Genomic DNA, 15,033 nt, shown 5'->3' on the forward strand with positions numbered 1-15,033 from the left:
CCAGCTGACTGAGTGACAGAGGCCATCTCTTCCATTTAGCCAGAACAATGGCAAGCAAACTACAAAAATAAAGCTACCCGTTCCTTGCCAATGTTGTTTATTATTGATGTTCCTCCTTTTTCCATGCTTTTAATAGAGCTTGAACTTTATATGGCCTGTTGAATTACTTTCTCCCCGACCACTGTTTTCAGTACTGTGCTGGGAATAGGTTTGTTAATGAACTTCTGCCCCTGTTGCCAGCTCTCCAGCAGAGATAGAAGGGAAAAATATTCTCCCCTTCCAACAGAAATATTTTAACAGTATCAAGACACTTTAAAACTGGTGTTTAAGTAGTCTCTCTAGATAGCAGCATTTTTAGACTACTTGACAGTAAACCTTTCATTTTTCAACAGTTACTGTTTCAGCTCTCTCTCATAACCAGTAATCAAGTATTTTGACTAAGGTATCAAAACTGGAACCAAACCAACTATTTTATATATCTATAGCAACAGACACTGACATATAAACACACACACATATTTTCCCTACCTCCACAGATTGAAACTTTCATTGTATATGCTTGTTTAGCCTTTTTCTGTTGCAAATAAAGTTACACTTCCAAATTCTAAACAAAATCTTTTTAGAGAAATTTTTTTTCAAAAGCAAAATGAAGCTTTAGAGAAAACAGATCAGCTTACCTGCAATACAAATTTCTGATCTATGTACTTTTTGGCAATGCTGGGCTGAAATTCTTGGCTTTCCAAAAATCGTATGAAAAACTCATATACAAGCTGCAAAAGAAAAAAAAATATTGATGGTTTAGTTTATGACTTGCTTCCTCTTTATATTTTTAAGTATTTCCCTAAATTCTTTTGCTAGAAAATAAAATACTTATTTTTTCACAGAGGAAAAGATTTTTTAAAATGAAAAATATCTTTCTCCTTTATCAAGTTGCTACCTTAGAATTAATTAAATGAGCTTTTTAAGTTAGTTTTTTTTATTTAACTCCAGTCAAAGATACTCCACCACCAAGAACAGGCACTGCCATCACGTAATGCTTGTTATCGTCTTGCAAAGCTTCCTAGAGTAATTGGAAAGCACATTTAAACTGCCCTCTGAACTGCTGAAGTCACATCAAATACAGACATTACAATTTTGAAAGGGCTGGTAAAACAGTTAGAAATATTTAAATTAAATTAGAAACTGCTTAGAGTAGCATTCTACTACAACTTGAAACACAGAAGAAGAATACAAACCGGATTTTATTCAGAAGTTCCTAACTTACTGCAAAGATTAGCCTCAGGGCTGGAGAAAACCTGCTTACTTTCATGCAATTTCATCCCCACCTAAACTAATCAGTGGGACAGCGACAGACTTCATTTAGTGGAGAAAAAAAAAGTACAAAAAACAGGCAAAAAGGAAGTGAAGTGAAACAGGGACTACTGTGGCTTCAAAAGACAGCAACTCTAACCCGTCACTGATCAGATAAGCTACCAGCTAGTAACTCTCCTTGCTGAAGGACAGCAGCCATTGAACATTTTTTCCTTTCTGACTTCAGTGAGTATGAATATTGATACTGAAAGGAGAAAGGAAGCTAAAAACTACATTTTAAAATAATTTTAAACTTTTCCATGAAAACACCAATACGGTGCAATTCTGCTGCTGACGCTTTATGTCAAGTGTTCTCTTGACTTCTAAAAGGAAGCAATAGGAAAGCAAAAAGGGGGAGAGAGGTTTAGCAATATGACATGTAAAAAGTGACAGCTTACATAACTAATCTTAAATCATCAGGAAATCAATTCCATCAACTCCTGACAAATACTTTCGTGCATTTCTTCCTGACAATGGTAAATTATCCACTGGCTAAGAAATTCCATCATCTCCATGTAAGTAATGACTTTTAAAACCACAGCAGTAGCATCAACAAACACAAGATAACAGGCATGTATGCCTGTGCTGTTTCCAGGCAGGCAAAGCTGTTCAGAGATGCCTTGAAGCTTTTAATATTTTTTTTTTAAATTTAAATATAAATGAGGGATGAAACCTACATTTCAACAGATTCTAAATTTGAGAGCACAAAAGAGTGAAGCAAACTGCTCACAGGCAAGGATTGTGCATACAACTGTCAAATAAAAACCTCATTTGAAGCTGAGATCAACTGTGTTCCTTTGCTCACAGAAACTCCCAGACTCCACAAACTGTTACTCAGGCAAACTTCTTCTAAATTTACTAGTGGTGTAAGCCATCATCCTAACACAGACAGGATCTGCATCTATATTTTCTACAAAGTAATTTACTGAAATAGCATCAATGACGCTTTCTCCAAAATTAGTTTATGTTCTTTGTTCAATACCTTGCATTGACACTTGAGGTACAGAGGAAGGGATGATACACAGCACTAAGCATGCAGCTTGCTACAAACACCTGAAAGCAAACCTCAGCCCGGGGAGAGGAAGGAAGACTTAGATAGGGATGTAGCTTCTCATTCACTTTTTTGATCAGCTGCTAACACCTGTGTAGCTTTGTATGAAAATTAACTACCCTCAGTAAAGCAAAACTGTTAGAAGTATCATCCCCACAATGCTCTTGCTGAAGCTGCTGAAAAACACTTGTGCATCAGAGCAGTTTGGAAAGCAAAATAATTTTTAAATCAATGAAGGAAAACAGGAATATGAGGGACAGCATCAATACAATTTTGAAAGAAAGCTTTAACATGTTGCAAATTTCACAAAGTGCTCTCTTGTCTTTGTAGGTACTCTATATAGCCATGAACAATATTGATAAATGCTACTGTCTCACAAACTAGTTCTGATTCCCAGGTTACAAAAAAAGCTGAGAAAATTATTAGATACATTAAGCAATGATAAGCATTTGTTCTGAGATAAGTGATCAAAAACCTGTAAATGTGGCCACGATGCCTCCAAGGTGGGCTCATCTTCTTCTGGATCAAATTCATTGCTGTCACTAGGTGGGAGAGTTCTGAAGATATTGCAAGATACCTGAAAAGTGAAAGAAAGTATAATGAGATCTGTTTTTCAAATAGGTACTAGATTTCAGGACTTAGTACGTCTATACCTAGTCTATCCTCCATCACATAATCAGTATTTCTTTTGCCTGCTGTCTGACAAAGTTCAGGTCTAAGGAAACTGTCCCTTTACAAACCTGTCACCACCCTTGGCTTTCCCTTCTCTGGGTCTTTCTGCTTCTTCTTTCCGCTGATATCCCAGCATTACCCCATCTGCCACCATTTCTGTCATCCACATTCCAGATGAGTCCACTGACATGTAATTCCCAATCCTGCTGGGCATCAATGGGCTGAGAGCCATGACCGTTTAGGAGTTGTGGGAAATGTCACCAACATGCATTGACAAGTGTTTTCATGCAACACTTGGTTATTTCCCTTTGCACAGGGAAAACATTAATGGTATCTTCTTAAGGTCTCATCTGTCAACACTTGTTAAGAGTTGCCAGCGCTATTCACACATTAAATGTCTGGACACCTCATGCCAAGTACAGAACTTGGTACTAAATGCAAGCAACAAATAGTATTTGCTCAACACTTAGCCCACATTTTATTTCATGGTTGGTTCACTTTGCTTAATCTTTAGAGGTATTTTGCTGAGACTGCTTGGCTTTGTGAGGTTCATGCTACCAGCAAAGACTGAACCGGAGTGCTTTCCTGGGTTAATTATAGTGCTGAATGGAGTGTACACCTTATTATGCAGCAAATCTAATAAACTGCAAACATGCTTATGGCCTCTGCTGCACTTTGAAGGTGATGTTGTGCTGTCTTTGCACTCTGCTACTGCATTTGACCCATCTCTAAGCTGGTTAATCAAACAGCTGGGAAAAGCAGCATGTTATCTCCTAATCCCATCTATACATGACCCCTTCATAGTAGTTCAGACAAATTAAGCTATTTAAGAAACAAAACTAGTATGTTCTTCAACATCCTTATTTATTTTTCCAGCCTTTTACTCCTGTAAATGTTTTAAAGTTAGTCTGTAAGGCATATTTTCAATATGTTGGCAACTTATTAAGAAAGGGCACTTTAAAACCAAGAGTTTAAACATGATCCAAATACTGATAAAACCAGATTGAAATAGAGTGAAGTTTTAGAATTTGCAAGACAAAGAAAACAGGCTCAGGTACTGCATAAACAGATGAAACGACAGAAAACTGTAGGAAAGCACACGTCGTGCATACTAGGGAGGAAAATTCACTGAACACAAGGGAAAGACAAAAGATGCGGAAGGCAAATCAGTGAGCACAGAAAAAAAAAAAAAAAGAGGTCACACGGGTTTTTGCTTGGACTTTTTCCTTCTTACCACAAGAGGGTGTATTTCACTACAGTTACAGTAAAACTACATACTTTTACAGAAGCCTTCACCGTGTATGTAAATCACATGTTTTCAATTCGCTTTCAGCTTTAACAGATAGAGCACTTACTATAGCCGGTGCTGATAGCCGCTGAACTCTACTTGCCCTGCACGCATACCTGCCAAGTGATTACCAGCACTTATTAGGAGCTACTCTTTTTCTCTCTTCTCCATCCTCTTCCCCTGACTCATTCACTTCTCTCAAGAGAATACACACATTATAGTTTGCCTTTCCTCCAGGATTCCTGAGCTCCTCCTTCTACTATCCCTGATATGAAAGAGCAGGGAAAGGAGGAAAGTGATCAGAATTAGTAGGACAGTTGTTTCTGTGTTAGAGCACAGGGCAAAAGAGGGTAGATAACCCAAAGGATTCCAAGTAAAAAGGGGGAAATGTACCTATCGGTGCCCTGGATCCGAACATCTGGGATACTGCAATACTTACTGAAGCATTTTTGGTTAATGCTTCACATTCAAAAATCCCAGCTTTCTCAGGATTTGGATCAAAACAGGGAACTAGCAAAACCATAGGCATTCTGTAGCCCTTTTTTTTTCCTGCTTTAAACTTAATTTGAAACAAGAAAGAAATTTTTCTGCAAATTTAACCATACATAAATTAATGAAACTTGCACCAACAGATGAGAAAAAACATAAGTATTCATCAGCTGTTGTGTTTAGAGACTGGAACAAATATTGAATTACGGCACAAGCAAAACCTGCAAGGAAAAGTACATACTTTCAGAATGAAAAGCTAGACCAAGACAAATTCCTGTAAGATTTAAATTAAGTCAAACCAAGCCTCAAGCAGTCAGTGCCAGGGCCTTAACAGCATGACAGAACTATGAAGGGTTCAGCAACAATTAGTTACGTGCCAGCACTGACACCTGAATCTTGAGCTGGTAACAAAACCAGTATGATTTTTGGAGAGTGCCTATTAAAAAAAGCCTAGTCTCAAGGCAACTCAAAAGCAGGTTTTTTGCATAAGAAAATTAACATGCAGGAGTAAATGCAATGCAAGTTAGAATATGGTCCTAGTAAACAGTTTGCTCTCTTTAATTTTCTTTTTTGCATTAGGAGTAAAGATAAGCTATATGGAGCCAAAATGCAGATATTCTCCTGAGAAGAACAGACAGAACAGGTTATCTTTACATGATTTCCCCAGGTTATCATAATTTTAAAAGATAATGTGTGCCATTACAGTTACATTAATCACCACAACACAGCATGATAGCTCATTTACATGCAGTGTCAATTTATAGCATGCTTATCTAAATCAGTAGCCTCTGGGTGGCTAATGTTTATAAGCCTCTAAGGGAGAACTGAAGGCAGCAAGTTCTTCCATGCATGAACTGCCCAGCTGTACGTTAGAGATTTTGACAGCCACCACACAAAGATGGGAATACGCTACATCAAATCTGGAAAGAATAATTTTTCTCAGATAGGCATGAGGTAGCTATTTGGTATTTATCCCTGGGCCCAAGCAGCATGCCAAAATTCCTTCAGTTGGATAGCTGAATCATTTCTCTTCTGACCTCTGTTGGATCATCAAGCCAAAGGACATCCCTGCCAGCCTGCATGTACAATCCTCGATGATTCCTCTTCCACAGCCAGCACAAATGACTATTGAGCAATACTGACTTCCGTCTTCCACTGATTAGGAATGCCTCCAAATCCAGATGACATTTTTGTAAAGCAAACCAGAACTCTAATATTCTGCGAAGTTGTATCATGACAGATATCCCCTATTATGTCCTCAAAGACATCTGCACGCTGTTCTCCATGACTGTCCCTTTCAGAAGCACACACCAAACCGGGTAGAGAAAAGTACATCACTGCTCACCCACTCTGCAGAATCTGAACACCCAAGTGCCAGAAACCAATTTAACAAATCAGTAAAATCTACACATTGGCACTGAATCCAAAATTTCCAAGATCAAGTTGGAAATGCTGAAATGATAGATTTTTAAATTAGAGATGCCCAGAAACCTCTAAGCTCCATGTCAGTGTGTCAGTCAGGCATAACCCTGACCAGAAGCAAGACAAAAACTTCTCCAAGGCAATTACAAATCAATGTCAATCCATTAAAAACAAACAAGAAGATAGGGAAGGCTGCTCCAATACCCCCACAAAGAATGAGCTGCAAGTTCTAAACAGATCTGATGACTGGTACCTGGCAATGCAGAACTATGAAACTATGAATATACAGTTATAAGTAACAACCTTTAAGAAACCTTTGGTTTTATCACCACATTTATATTTGAAATAACTTTTAGAAAATAAAGTTCTAAGAGGCTTAAGTCTGAAGTCAGGAATAAATGTTTTGAGAAGTCCTCTCTTTGTCCCTCACTAGAGCCCTATAAAAATGACAACGCTATAACAAACATTTCACAAATTCAATTTCAGCTCAGTGCTCCTACTCTGTGCTGTCTGAAACAAAGATTTTTACCAGTAATAGTTTTCCTGAATGAAGCCTTAAGTGAAAACAAACATACATGCAGGAACGCTTAATATATTAGCTATATAAAAACAGGCTAAGTGAATACCCAATTAGCTCACAGGGAACACCTGTTCTTCTATTACCAGTATGTGGAACCATCCAAATAAGCCCCATGTACACATGAAATTGAAACCGAGTATCTCTGCACATACGATGTTTAAACTACCACGCTTATTTACAACATACGGGAACAGTAAAATGTAATTAAGCCGTAAGGTGAAGCTATGCTAACTGGGAGACAACAATGGCCCCTGGAACAGACACAAAACTTGTCCTTCTGAAATATATCTGCATATGTGGTTTTTTAAATATTGTTTATGGATTTACATATTTTAGAGCCTGAAGTGACTACTGCAGTCACTCAGCTATAATATCTCCATATAACCCAGTGAATTGTTCTCAGAAGTTTGACTAAAGTACATCTTACAAAAAGTAATACCTAATTTTATCTTAAAAGATTATAAGTTATTCCACCAGCTGTCTTCTCCTAGTTTTACTACGAATTTAACCACAGTGCTGCTTCTGATTTCAAGGTTGAATCTCCCTGATTCCCCATTGGTTCTTCTTAAACCACCAGATCTCTTCTACATCTGTATATATATTTGCATATGCAGTACATATCTATTTATATATAGGTATTTTTATATAGACATAACACTTCTCAACCTCTGTGCTGCTAAATAGAAAGATACAGCTTCTGAACATAGACAGTTGTTGGTTTCTTTGCTTGTTTTTAATCCTGGGATTATTTTTGCTTCCTTCGAGCTCCTACCTGTACACAAATGTATTGAGGTAGTATAAAAAGGCTGACCATCTCCCTCTTTTTTTTTTTTCCACATGTTGCCATTTTAATTTATCAACATTCACTTCTTCGAACAGTGCACTGTACCAGAAACTCATATTAAGATACTCATGATAGTAATTCACAATGCTCAGGTCCTTTTCTGCACCACTGCTTGCCTGAATAGAGTCTTTCAGGGTTTAATATTATATGCCTTCTTTTTGCCCAGCAGCATTACTTTTGACTTGGCTGCATTAAAATGAACTACACTGGACTGTGAACACAGTCAACAATCCAGATCACAGGGTGGGGGGAAAACAATCCTTCTCATCTTTTCTTGACCTTTAAGTCTGCTAAAAATTCAATCAATAACCTGCAAGAATTTAGCTCTAGATCAGGACTCCTAAACTTGTTAGCTTCCCATCACCCACTTCAGTGGTGGTAGCAGCTGCCATCCATACAGATGAGCAAGTGGCAAAACTGAGGTGCTTAGGCCGTGCTTCTGCTGGCAAAGAAGTGCAATAGGAACAGGTTTGTAGAACAAAAGAGCTGGTGCTCAGGTGCGATGTCCACACTACTATGTTTGGAGGGAGGAGTTTCTTTCTAGTGATCTCTTACATTGAAGCCCATTAGTCAGTCAGAAAGCATTAGGTACACTCCTGGAGTAGACACCTTCAAAAGGAACCAAATTTACAAACCTTAAGACTTCTCTATCACAACAAATGGGAGATCCACCGCAAGAGCACACTCACAATCTGAGTTAGAAGTGCTAGCACAGACCCACCCCCAGGCAGCAGCCCCAGGTACGCTTCCTCGCTGCTGGAAACTGGAGCTCCAAAATTCCACTCCAGGTCACCTAGACCTGAACCGTAACAGGGTACCCTACCAGTAACTACCCTGTTCATTGCTGTCCCCGTGTAACTATGTTTTGAGATGATCCAGTGGAACAGTTATTTATTTCATGTGTGCCCAGCTAATTCTATACAATACAATCTAAAAAATCATAGCAGTAACTCAAGTATCTTGGACAAATTAAAGCACAGTACCAGCAGAAAAAGGCCCTCATCTCTAAAGCAGGCATCAGATCAAGTGAAAGCCTGCCAATACATGAACTTGAACTCTAGACAGCATTACAAAACTCATACTGTCTCGGACTCCAAACTGAAGAACAAAACAAAAAATTCAAAAGCCAAGAAAACAATCCCCAGAAGATGCACATTGTGCTTATTGACAGACACAATGCTCAAAAGGTATTCAAGAAGATGACACAGCCAAAAGGGAGGGTTGTGGGTATACACTCCTTTAAAAAAAAAAAAAAATAGCTGGAGTCAACACAAGTACTTCTTGAAACAAAAATGTTTTTCCAGTTTATTTCCTTGCTTTAGACCTAGTCACTGTACTATTATGCAGATAAAGTCTGACGAATGAAAGGCCTGTGTAACCAACAGGAGGAATAATGGATACGGGTAAATGTAATTACATACTGTCGGGAAAAATTATTAGGGACAACTACTGCAAGAGGAGCTGCCTCCAACTGATTTTCTGAGAGGAGCACAGAACATCAGAGCCTCTTCTTTTAATAAGCATTATGGGTTTTGTACAAACTAGGTGAATAGAGAACGTGAATAATAAAAAGCATCTAACAGAGGAATTTGGAAATAATGCATAAAACCCCAAAGTTAGATTATTTTCTTGCTTTTACAGAATTGATAACCCTCACATTAAAGAAACAAGAACAGAATTTAAAATATGATGTGATTTTTATCTATTTTCTTTAAACTTGGATAGCATGCTTGCTCCATCATGGCTGTACCTACATAACAATGTTTAATCAAAGTCTATTTTGGGGGTCAAAAGTTGAGGTTAAGATTAATTCCTAATATTTTACAGAATTCCTGAAGACATATAAAATTCATATTAGAAAAGATACATTATTTGTCAATTTTTGTAAGAGTGTATGATTTCATTTACATTCCTTAAAGTAAAAATGGCTTTCAGTATTATATTTTTAACTCTAATACAAGAACCAACAGTATTTTATGCACAGGGTTTTTGCTAAATCAAAAAGGTAAGACTGAATATAGGTAGACTTACAAAAAGATCTCTATCCAAGAACATTTTAACATGGAAAACCCTAAACAGGATGAACATTTAGCAAGCAGAGTGTCATACTTAGTCATAAGCTATAGCTAAAGCTATAGAAAATAAAGAAATTCATAATGCCTATGAAGTCTAACAGCTAGAACACTTCCTAAAAATAGGTTCTTCAACATGCTAAAAAAATCATGGCTTAACAAGATATTCTTTCCGTTTAAAAGGTCTGTCACAAACTCCTAATCAGACTTTGCCCTCACATCTGTTGAGACAAACCTGCAGGAAAGGGAATGCAATCTCTCTAGATTTATGTCGGTAAAAAAAAATCAGAATCTGACCTTTAAAATGTAATTTTTGGTATTGATTTGGGTATTCATTTAACCAAGTTTCTTTCACTGTGTTGCTCAACATAGCTTCTGAGCCAGAAGATATCTAATATGATGTTTCATTTTGGCTATAGAGATTACAGTCTTCTTTTACTTGATTTGTCATTACAGAAAAGATAAAGATGACAACAGGAAGCCAAATGCGTTTCTGCACTTAAAAGAGAGGAGAACAAAGTACTACTATTCCATTCTAAAAGGTGTATCTCAAAAAAGTTTCATTAGCCATCTCTTATGGACTGGCAACCATCCACAGATGTTGCATAAACATCATGGTAAATGTCAGGGGCTGAGTTTTTAAGAAACAAGTTGGAGAGCTGAAATGATGCTCATCAACAAAGAGATTAATCCAGATTTCTCAGTTTAACAGCTTGTCAATTCTTCCCATCTAATTTTTTAAATGAAAGACATCAGTTTCCTCAATCTATGTCTTAATACTCAGAAAACACAAAAAGCTCTACTACATAGACCCTTTGGGATACCACAGATAATAACAAACATTTATTTCATTCAACTACCATTGCTTAATCTACCAGCAAAATCAGCATCATTAGTTTAAGCCTCCACATTTTGCTCAGACAGGAACAAATTTTAGATTAAGTGTCCAATTATTGGCTCATAAAGTCATATTACTGGCATTTCCTTCTTAGCAGAGTGTGGTTTAATTGGCAAGGGCCTTTTTTCCTAAGACTAGACTAATTCTAAAGAATGTCATATGCCCTTCTGAACAACACATCAAACTGCAGGGGAAGCACACTGAGCAATACCCTCCTGAATAAATCTGTCCAGCTTAGGGCCATTAACACAAACCCCAACCGCTCTTCCCATCAACTGATATTGATGACAGTGACAAGGCCACTGCAAGCTTGCTTTGGTGCCATTAGTAAATTAAATTTTATTTTACTTTTTTAAATAACCAATAACATACCAAACACTTCTGTATGTATCAAGCTAAAGAGAGTGGCTTAGAGAAGTGGACATGCACACAGGTTGACAAATAGCCAAGTGATTTCACATTTAGCTATATACACCACCATATCATGTGCTCAAGAGAACAAGATGAAAATACGTGATATTACGATTAGGGATTAAGGTTTTAATGGCATGTATTTAGGATGACTGACAGTAACAATATCCAGGAGCTGTTATGCTGGCTACCACAAATGACTGTTTTTCAAACCCTTACACCGTAACACCACCACATTTAGAAGTAATTAAAAAAAAAATCAGAGTTTCTGAAGAAGTTTACAGGCAATGTTTTTCTATCCCAGCATCTGTAAAGCCAAACTCCTTTTGGGTCATGAACAGAGAACACTAATATATACCTATGTTATAAAAATTTACAACAAAAAAAAGGCTTTTCCACAGATATCACTTTTTTGGATGTTTTAGATAATTAAGATAAGAAAGCACTTTATAAATATTGGTAACTTTTTAAATATCAGCTTCAGGCTTGTCTGCCTTTTTTTCTGCTCTTAAATGATGTCAAAAATCACAAAACAGCTTCTTTCTTTTTCACCTGTTTACAATACTTCACCTCCAAAGCACAGTAGCCCAAAGGGCCGAGCAGGAAATACTAATTCCTGGATTCATAAACACTAAACATAACAGGGTGGAGACCTTCCAAAGCGACAAAGAACACTTGTGCTCCATTTTGGTCAGTTTTAAGATACTGATCTTTCAACTGAAGCACTCCCGTGATGTCAATGGGGATGCTAATTTGGCCAGGACATAGATACCACGACAGGTCAGAGACTGTCAACCTGACAGCTCCTTTGTGAACACAGTTGGAGACCTAGGTGAAAATCCTCAAAAGTAGATAAAGGTGACAGTTTCACTCATGAAGCCAACTGTGCACAGTTAAGACTGTCTCAGTATACGATTACGAGCACAATTCTGCATGAAACAAGAACATGCACTTATTGCAAAGAACAAGTTACACCAAACATGATGCTTCAGCACGAAGTGACTAATGTCGTCTATTCACCAGGCAATATGTGCCAAAAACTTATTTTATAGAATATTAGGAGTCCTACGTTTCCCTCTAGGGCCTGTATAACTGCACTTAAAGTGATGAAGATGTCTTGCTTTTATAGGCAAAGACTAGGGGGAAAAATACCACTTTTACCAGATAGCGTATGTGTAAAATACACAATACCTGCAATGCACAAAAGCCCTGATGATGTGGTTGAGTAGAAACACTGCATTAGCATTCGTTCGGATGATCGAAAGAAATCATTCATGCATTTGCCGTGGATTCACTCACATAAATTCAATAGCAGAGCACAGCCTTCTGCTTACATGGAATACAACTACCAAAGTGTTTTTCCAAGAGCACATACACCAAGAACACTGCCGGCTGCCACAGGCACAATTAGGCTGTGCCAACTTTCCAATTTTGAAACTGTCTTTCCAATAGCTTACATCTTCATCAAAGCACAGGTGTCTGTTGTAGGGTAGAGTTTCTTACAAAATTAAGTATTACAACTTTCTCAGGAAATTCTTTAGAAAAAAACATGTCTGTTTCCCTAATTACTTGGGCATCTTTTTATTTGTAAAAAATCTAGGTTTGGGCAGTCAGGAGCCACAGGGTAGCCAGATAAAGGACTTGAGAACATTATCAGTCCCCCCCTGTGTAAGTACCCTGGCACCGAAGAGAAAACATAGCATAAATTCAGCACTGGAACCCAAATACAACGCAGAAGAAACTAAGATGAAGGGCATGATGAAATGAAAGGATGAGGGGAATACTAGAAAAAAAGAAGATAGAACAGTTTTCCATCAAAAATGAGCTAAACTGAAACTGGAATTCCTGAAGCTCCATTAACAAATATCTGTGAAATCCACTAGAAAAATTCACACTGTATCTTTACTTCCAGTGACTCCTCCATATCAGTTAACAGACTATATTTAAGAAAATTATTTAAAACCATGTTTTTCAAACTATTTAGGCAATGCCTCATTTCCTTAAGATAAAAACTGCTTTGTGAATCAACATAAGGGACTCCAGGGACAGCTGGACATGCTAGCAAAGGGGTTTTGCATCTCTTCTACAGTTCAAGTTCAGATTGCTTCATAGGTTGTGATTTATGATTTAAATTGAATTTTACGAGCAGATACAGATCAAATTATTCTTGTTTCTTGGGGCCCAACCGAAGATAACACTAAGTTGCAGAGTCTTTATTCTACAAATGTTGCTGCAGTAAATAACTATAACCAAAGTCAATGCAACAATACAACTTCACTAATAGAAACGTTTTAAAAAAATACCAAATTCTCGCAGGAGGCGAGTTTGGAGTCATCCTCTATACACAGAAAAAGAACCCAATTTGTTTGAAGTTACCTGTGCATCAGCGTCCTGTCTGTACAAAGGGTATGATATAATTTGTTCATCACAAGCAGTACAAGTAAACCATTTAGATACTACAGTGCAGCACCAGCAGAAGAATTCAGCAAAGAACTAGTAATTCTGTATTCAGACTGGTATTTGAATGGTGCATTAGATCACATGCTTGAACAAATAACACAGCAGACTGAAAAGCAGTTCATTCAGAAGATTGGTCCAGTAAAGAAGGGAGAAAAGGAGGGTGAGGGAGAAGGGGAAGAATCTGCTCACACAATTATAGGCTTTCTGACAATGCATACATACAAAGAAGCCATATTAAGATTTTTCCATACACCCTTAATTCTGTTTTTTTCCTTCACTATTAGCTGCTTGATGATTCTGTCACAATTTACAGCTATTTTTAAATATTACAGACAAGCAACACAGCATGTATCTGTGTGTCAGAAAAGAAATAAAGAGCATATATAATGCAATGTAAAAACTATTCATTTTTTTTTTTCTTACAGCACATAGCCAGTGGATTCCATGATCACACAGTACCATTAGGAAACAAAATCACCAAATCTACATTTAACTAATTGCTTTCTCATTTAGATAACAGGTTATAAGGGTTCCGTATGGTAGTAGAGAGTAAACATTTTAAAGCAGTGATTGATTTTGCCAATCTCAATGAACGTTCCTCACCATATAGCTAGCATCTGCTACTGTTTCCATTTTTAAACTGAAAATTGTTATTTGACAATTCATATATACAAGGTATGGCTTTATTGTTGAGTAATCTTGCTCACTCTAACGGCAGCTGCTATGAATCCACATAATACAACCAGGAAATTTTCACACTGATCCCATACAACATTTTTAGCATTTATTATTTAAAATCATTATCTGTGCATACTTTAAGCTATCTCTGCCTAAAGTACACACTGAAGACCTTGGATAAAATTCAAAGAAAGATAAAAAACTTGCAAAAATTATTCCATTATTTACACTGGGGAAGAGAGAGAGGGTAGGTGGGGGGAAATGTGAGGGACTCTGATTTTATGGCTGCTAGCTTTCTCCATCAAGAAACAATCCAGGTTTCCTTTCATATTTTTGTGACACTATAATAACCATCATCTACTTGACTTTAATTAAGAATATATAAAAATTAATATTTTTTTCTTTGGAGAATTATCCCCAAGTGATGTCTAGTAGAAAATACAAATCAAAGGCCTCATTTAATCCACCTACTCCAGGGTTCAATTTCGCCCACAATGCGTAACTGGAATTGCAAGTGGATTTAAAGAGACCATGAGAAAGAAGGAACTCACCATTCTAACTACTTCAGGGTAAGTCTGCTCTGTCAAACAGCCTCTGCTTATTGTAATGTAGTCCACCAGTTCATTAAGAGTGGAGCGCTTGTATTCTTTCATTTTAAGGTCTGAAAGCGTGTCCATGAAGTCAAAAATGACACAGCACTGTTGAAGTTTCTTTAGGAACAGTTCAGGCTGCTCTGAAGATGGAACGTCTATGAAACAAGAAAGGAAATCTTTGTGAGTCTGGCATCTTATTATACAAAACAGGATTTCTTTTTGAAG

At 37.3% G+C, this 15,033-nt stretch overlaps 1 protein-coding gene across 5 annotated transcripts in view; it reads right to left on the bottom strand.

Moving 5' to 3' along the window:
• PPP2R5E (protein phosphatase 2 regulatory subunit B'epsilon) overlaps window positions 1-15,033 on the bottom strand; it is an 80,626-nt gene that overhangs the window by 15,538 nt on the left and 50,055 nt on the right. For all 5 annotated transcript variants that reach the window (XM_074820940.1, XM_074820939.1, XM_074820938.1 and 2 more), the window contains 3 exons: window positions 14,767-14,963; window positions 2,877-2,978; window positions 678-770 (listed from right to left, as the gene is read on the bottom strand). In XM_074820940.1, the coding sequence (XP_074677041.1) occupies window positions 678-770; window positions 2,877-2,978; window positions 14,767-14,963 (392 nt within the window). The remainder of the gene's footprint in view (window positions 1-677; window positions 771-2,876; window positions 2,979-14,766; window positions 14,964-15,033) is intronic.

Source organism: Strix aluco, chromosome 4 (assembly GCF_031877795.1).
Source record: "Strix aluco isolate bStrAlu1 chromosome 4, bStrAlu1.hap1, whole genome shotgun sequence".
Taxonomy (NCBI): Eukaryota; Metazoa; Chordata; class Aves; order Strigiformes; family Strigidae; genus Strix; species Strix aluco.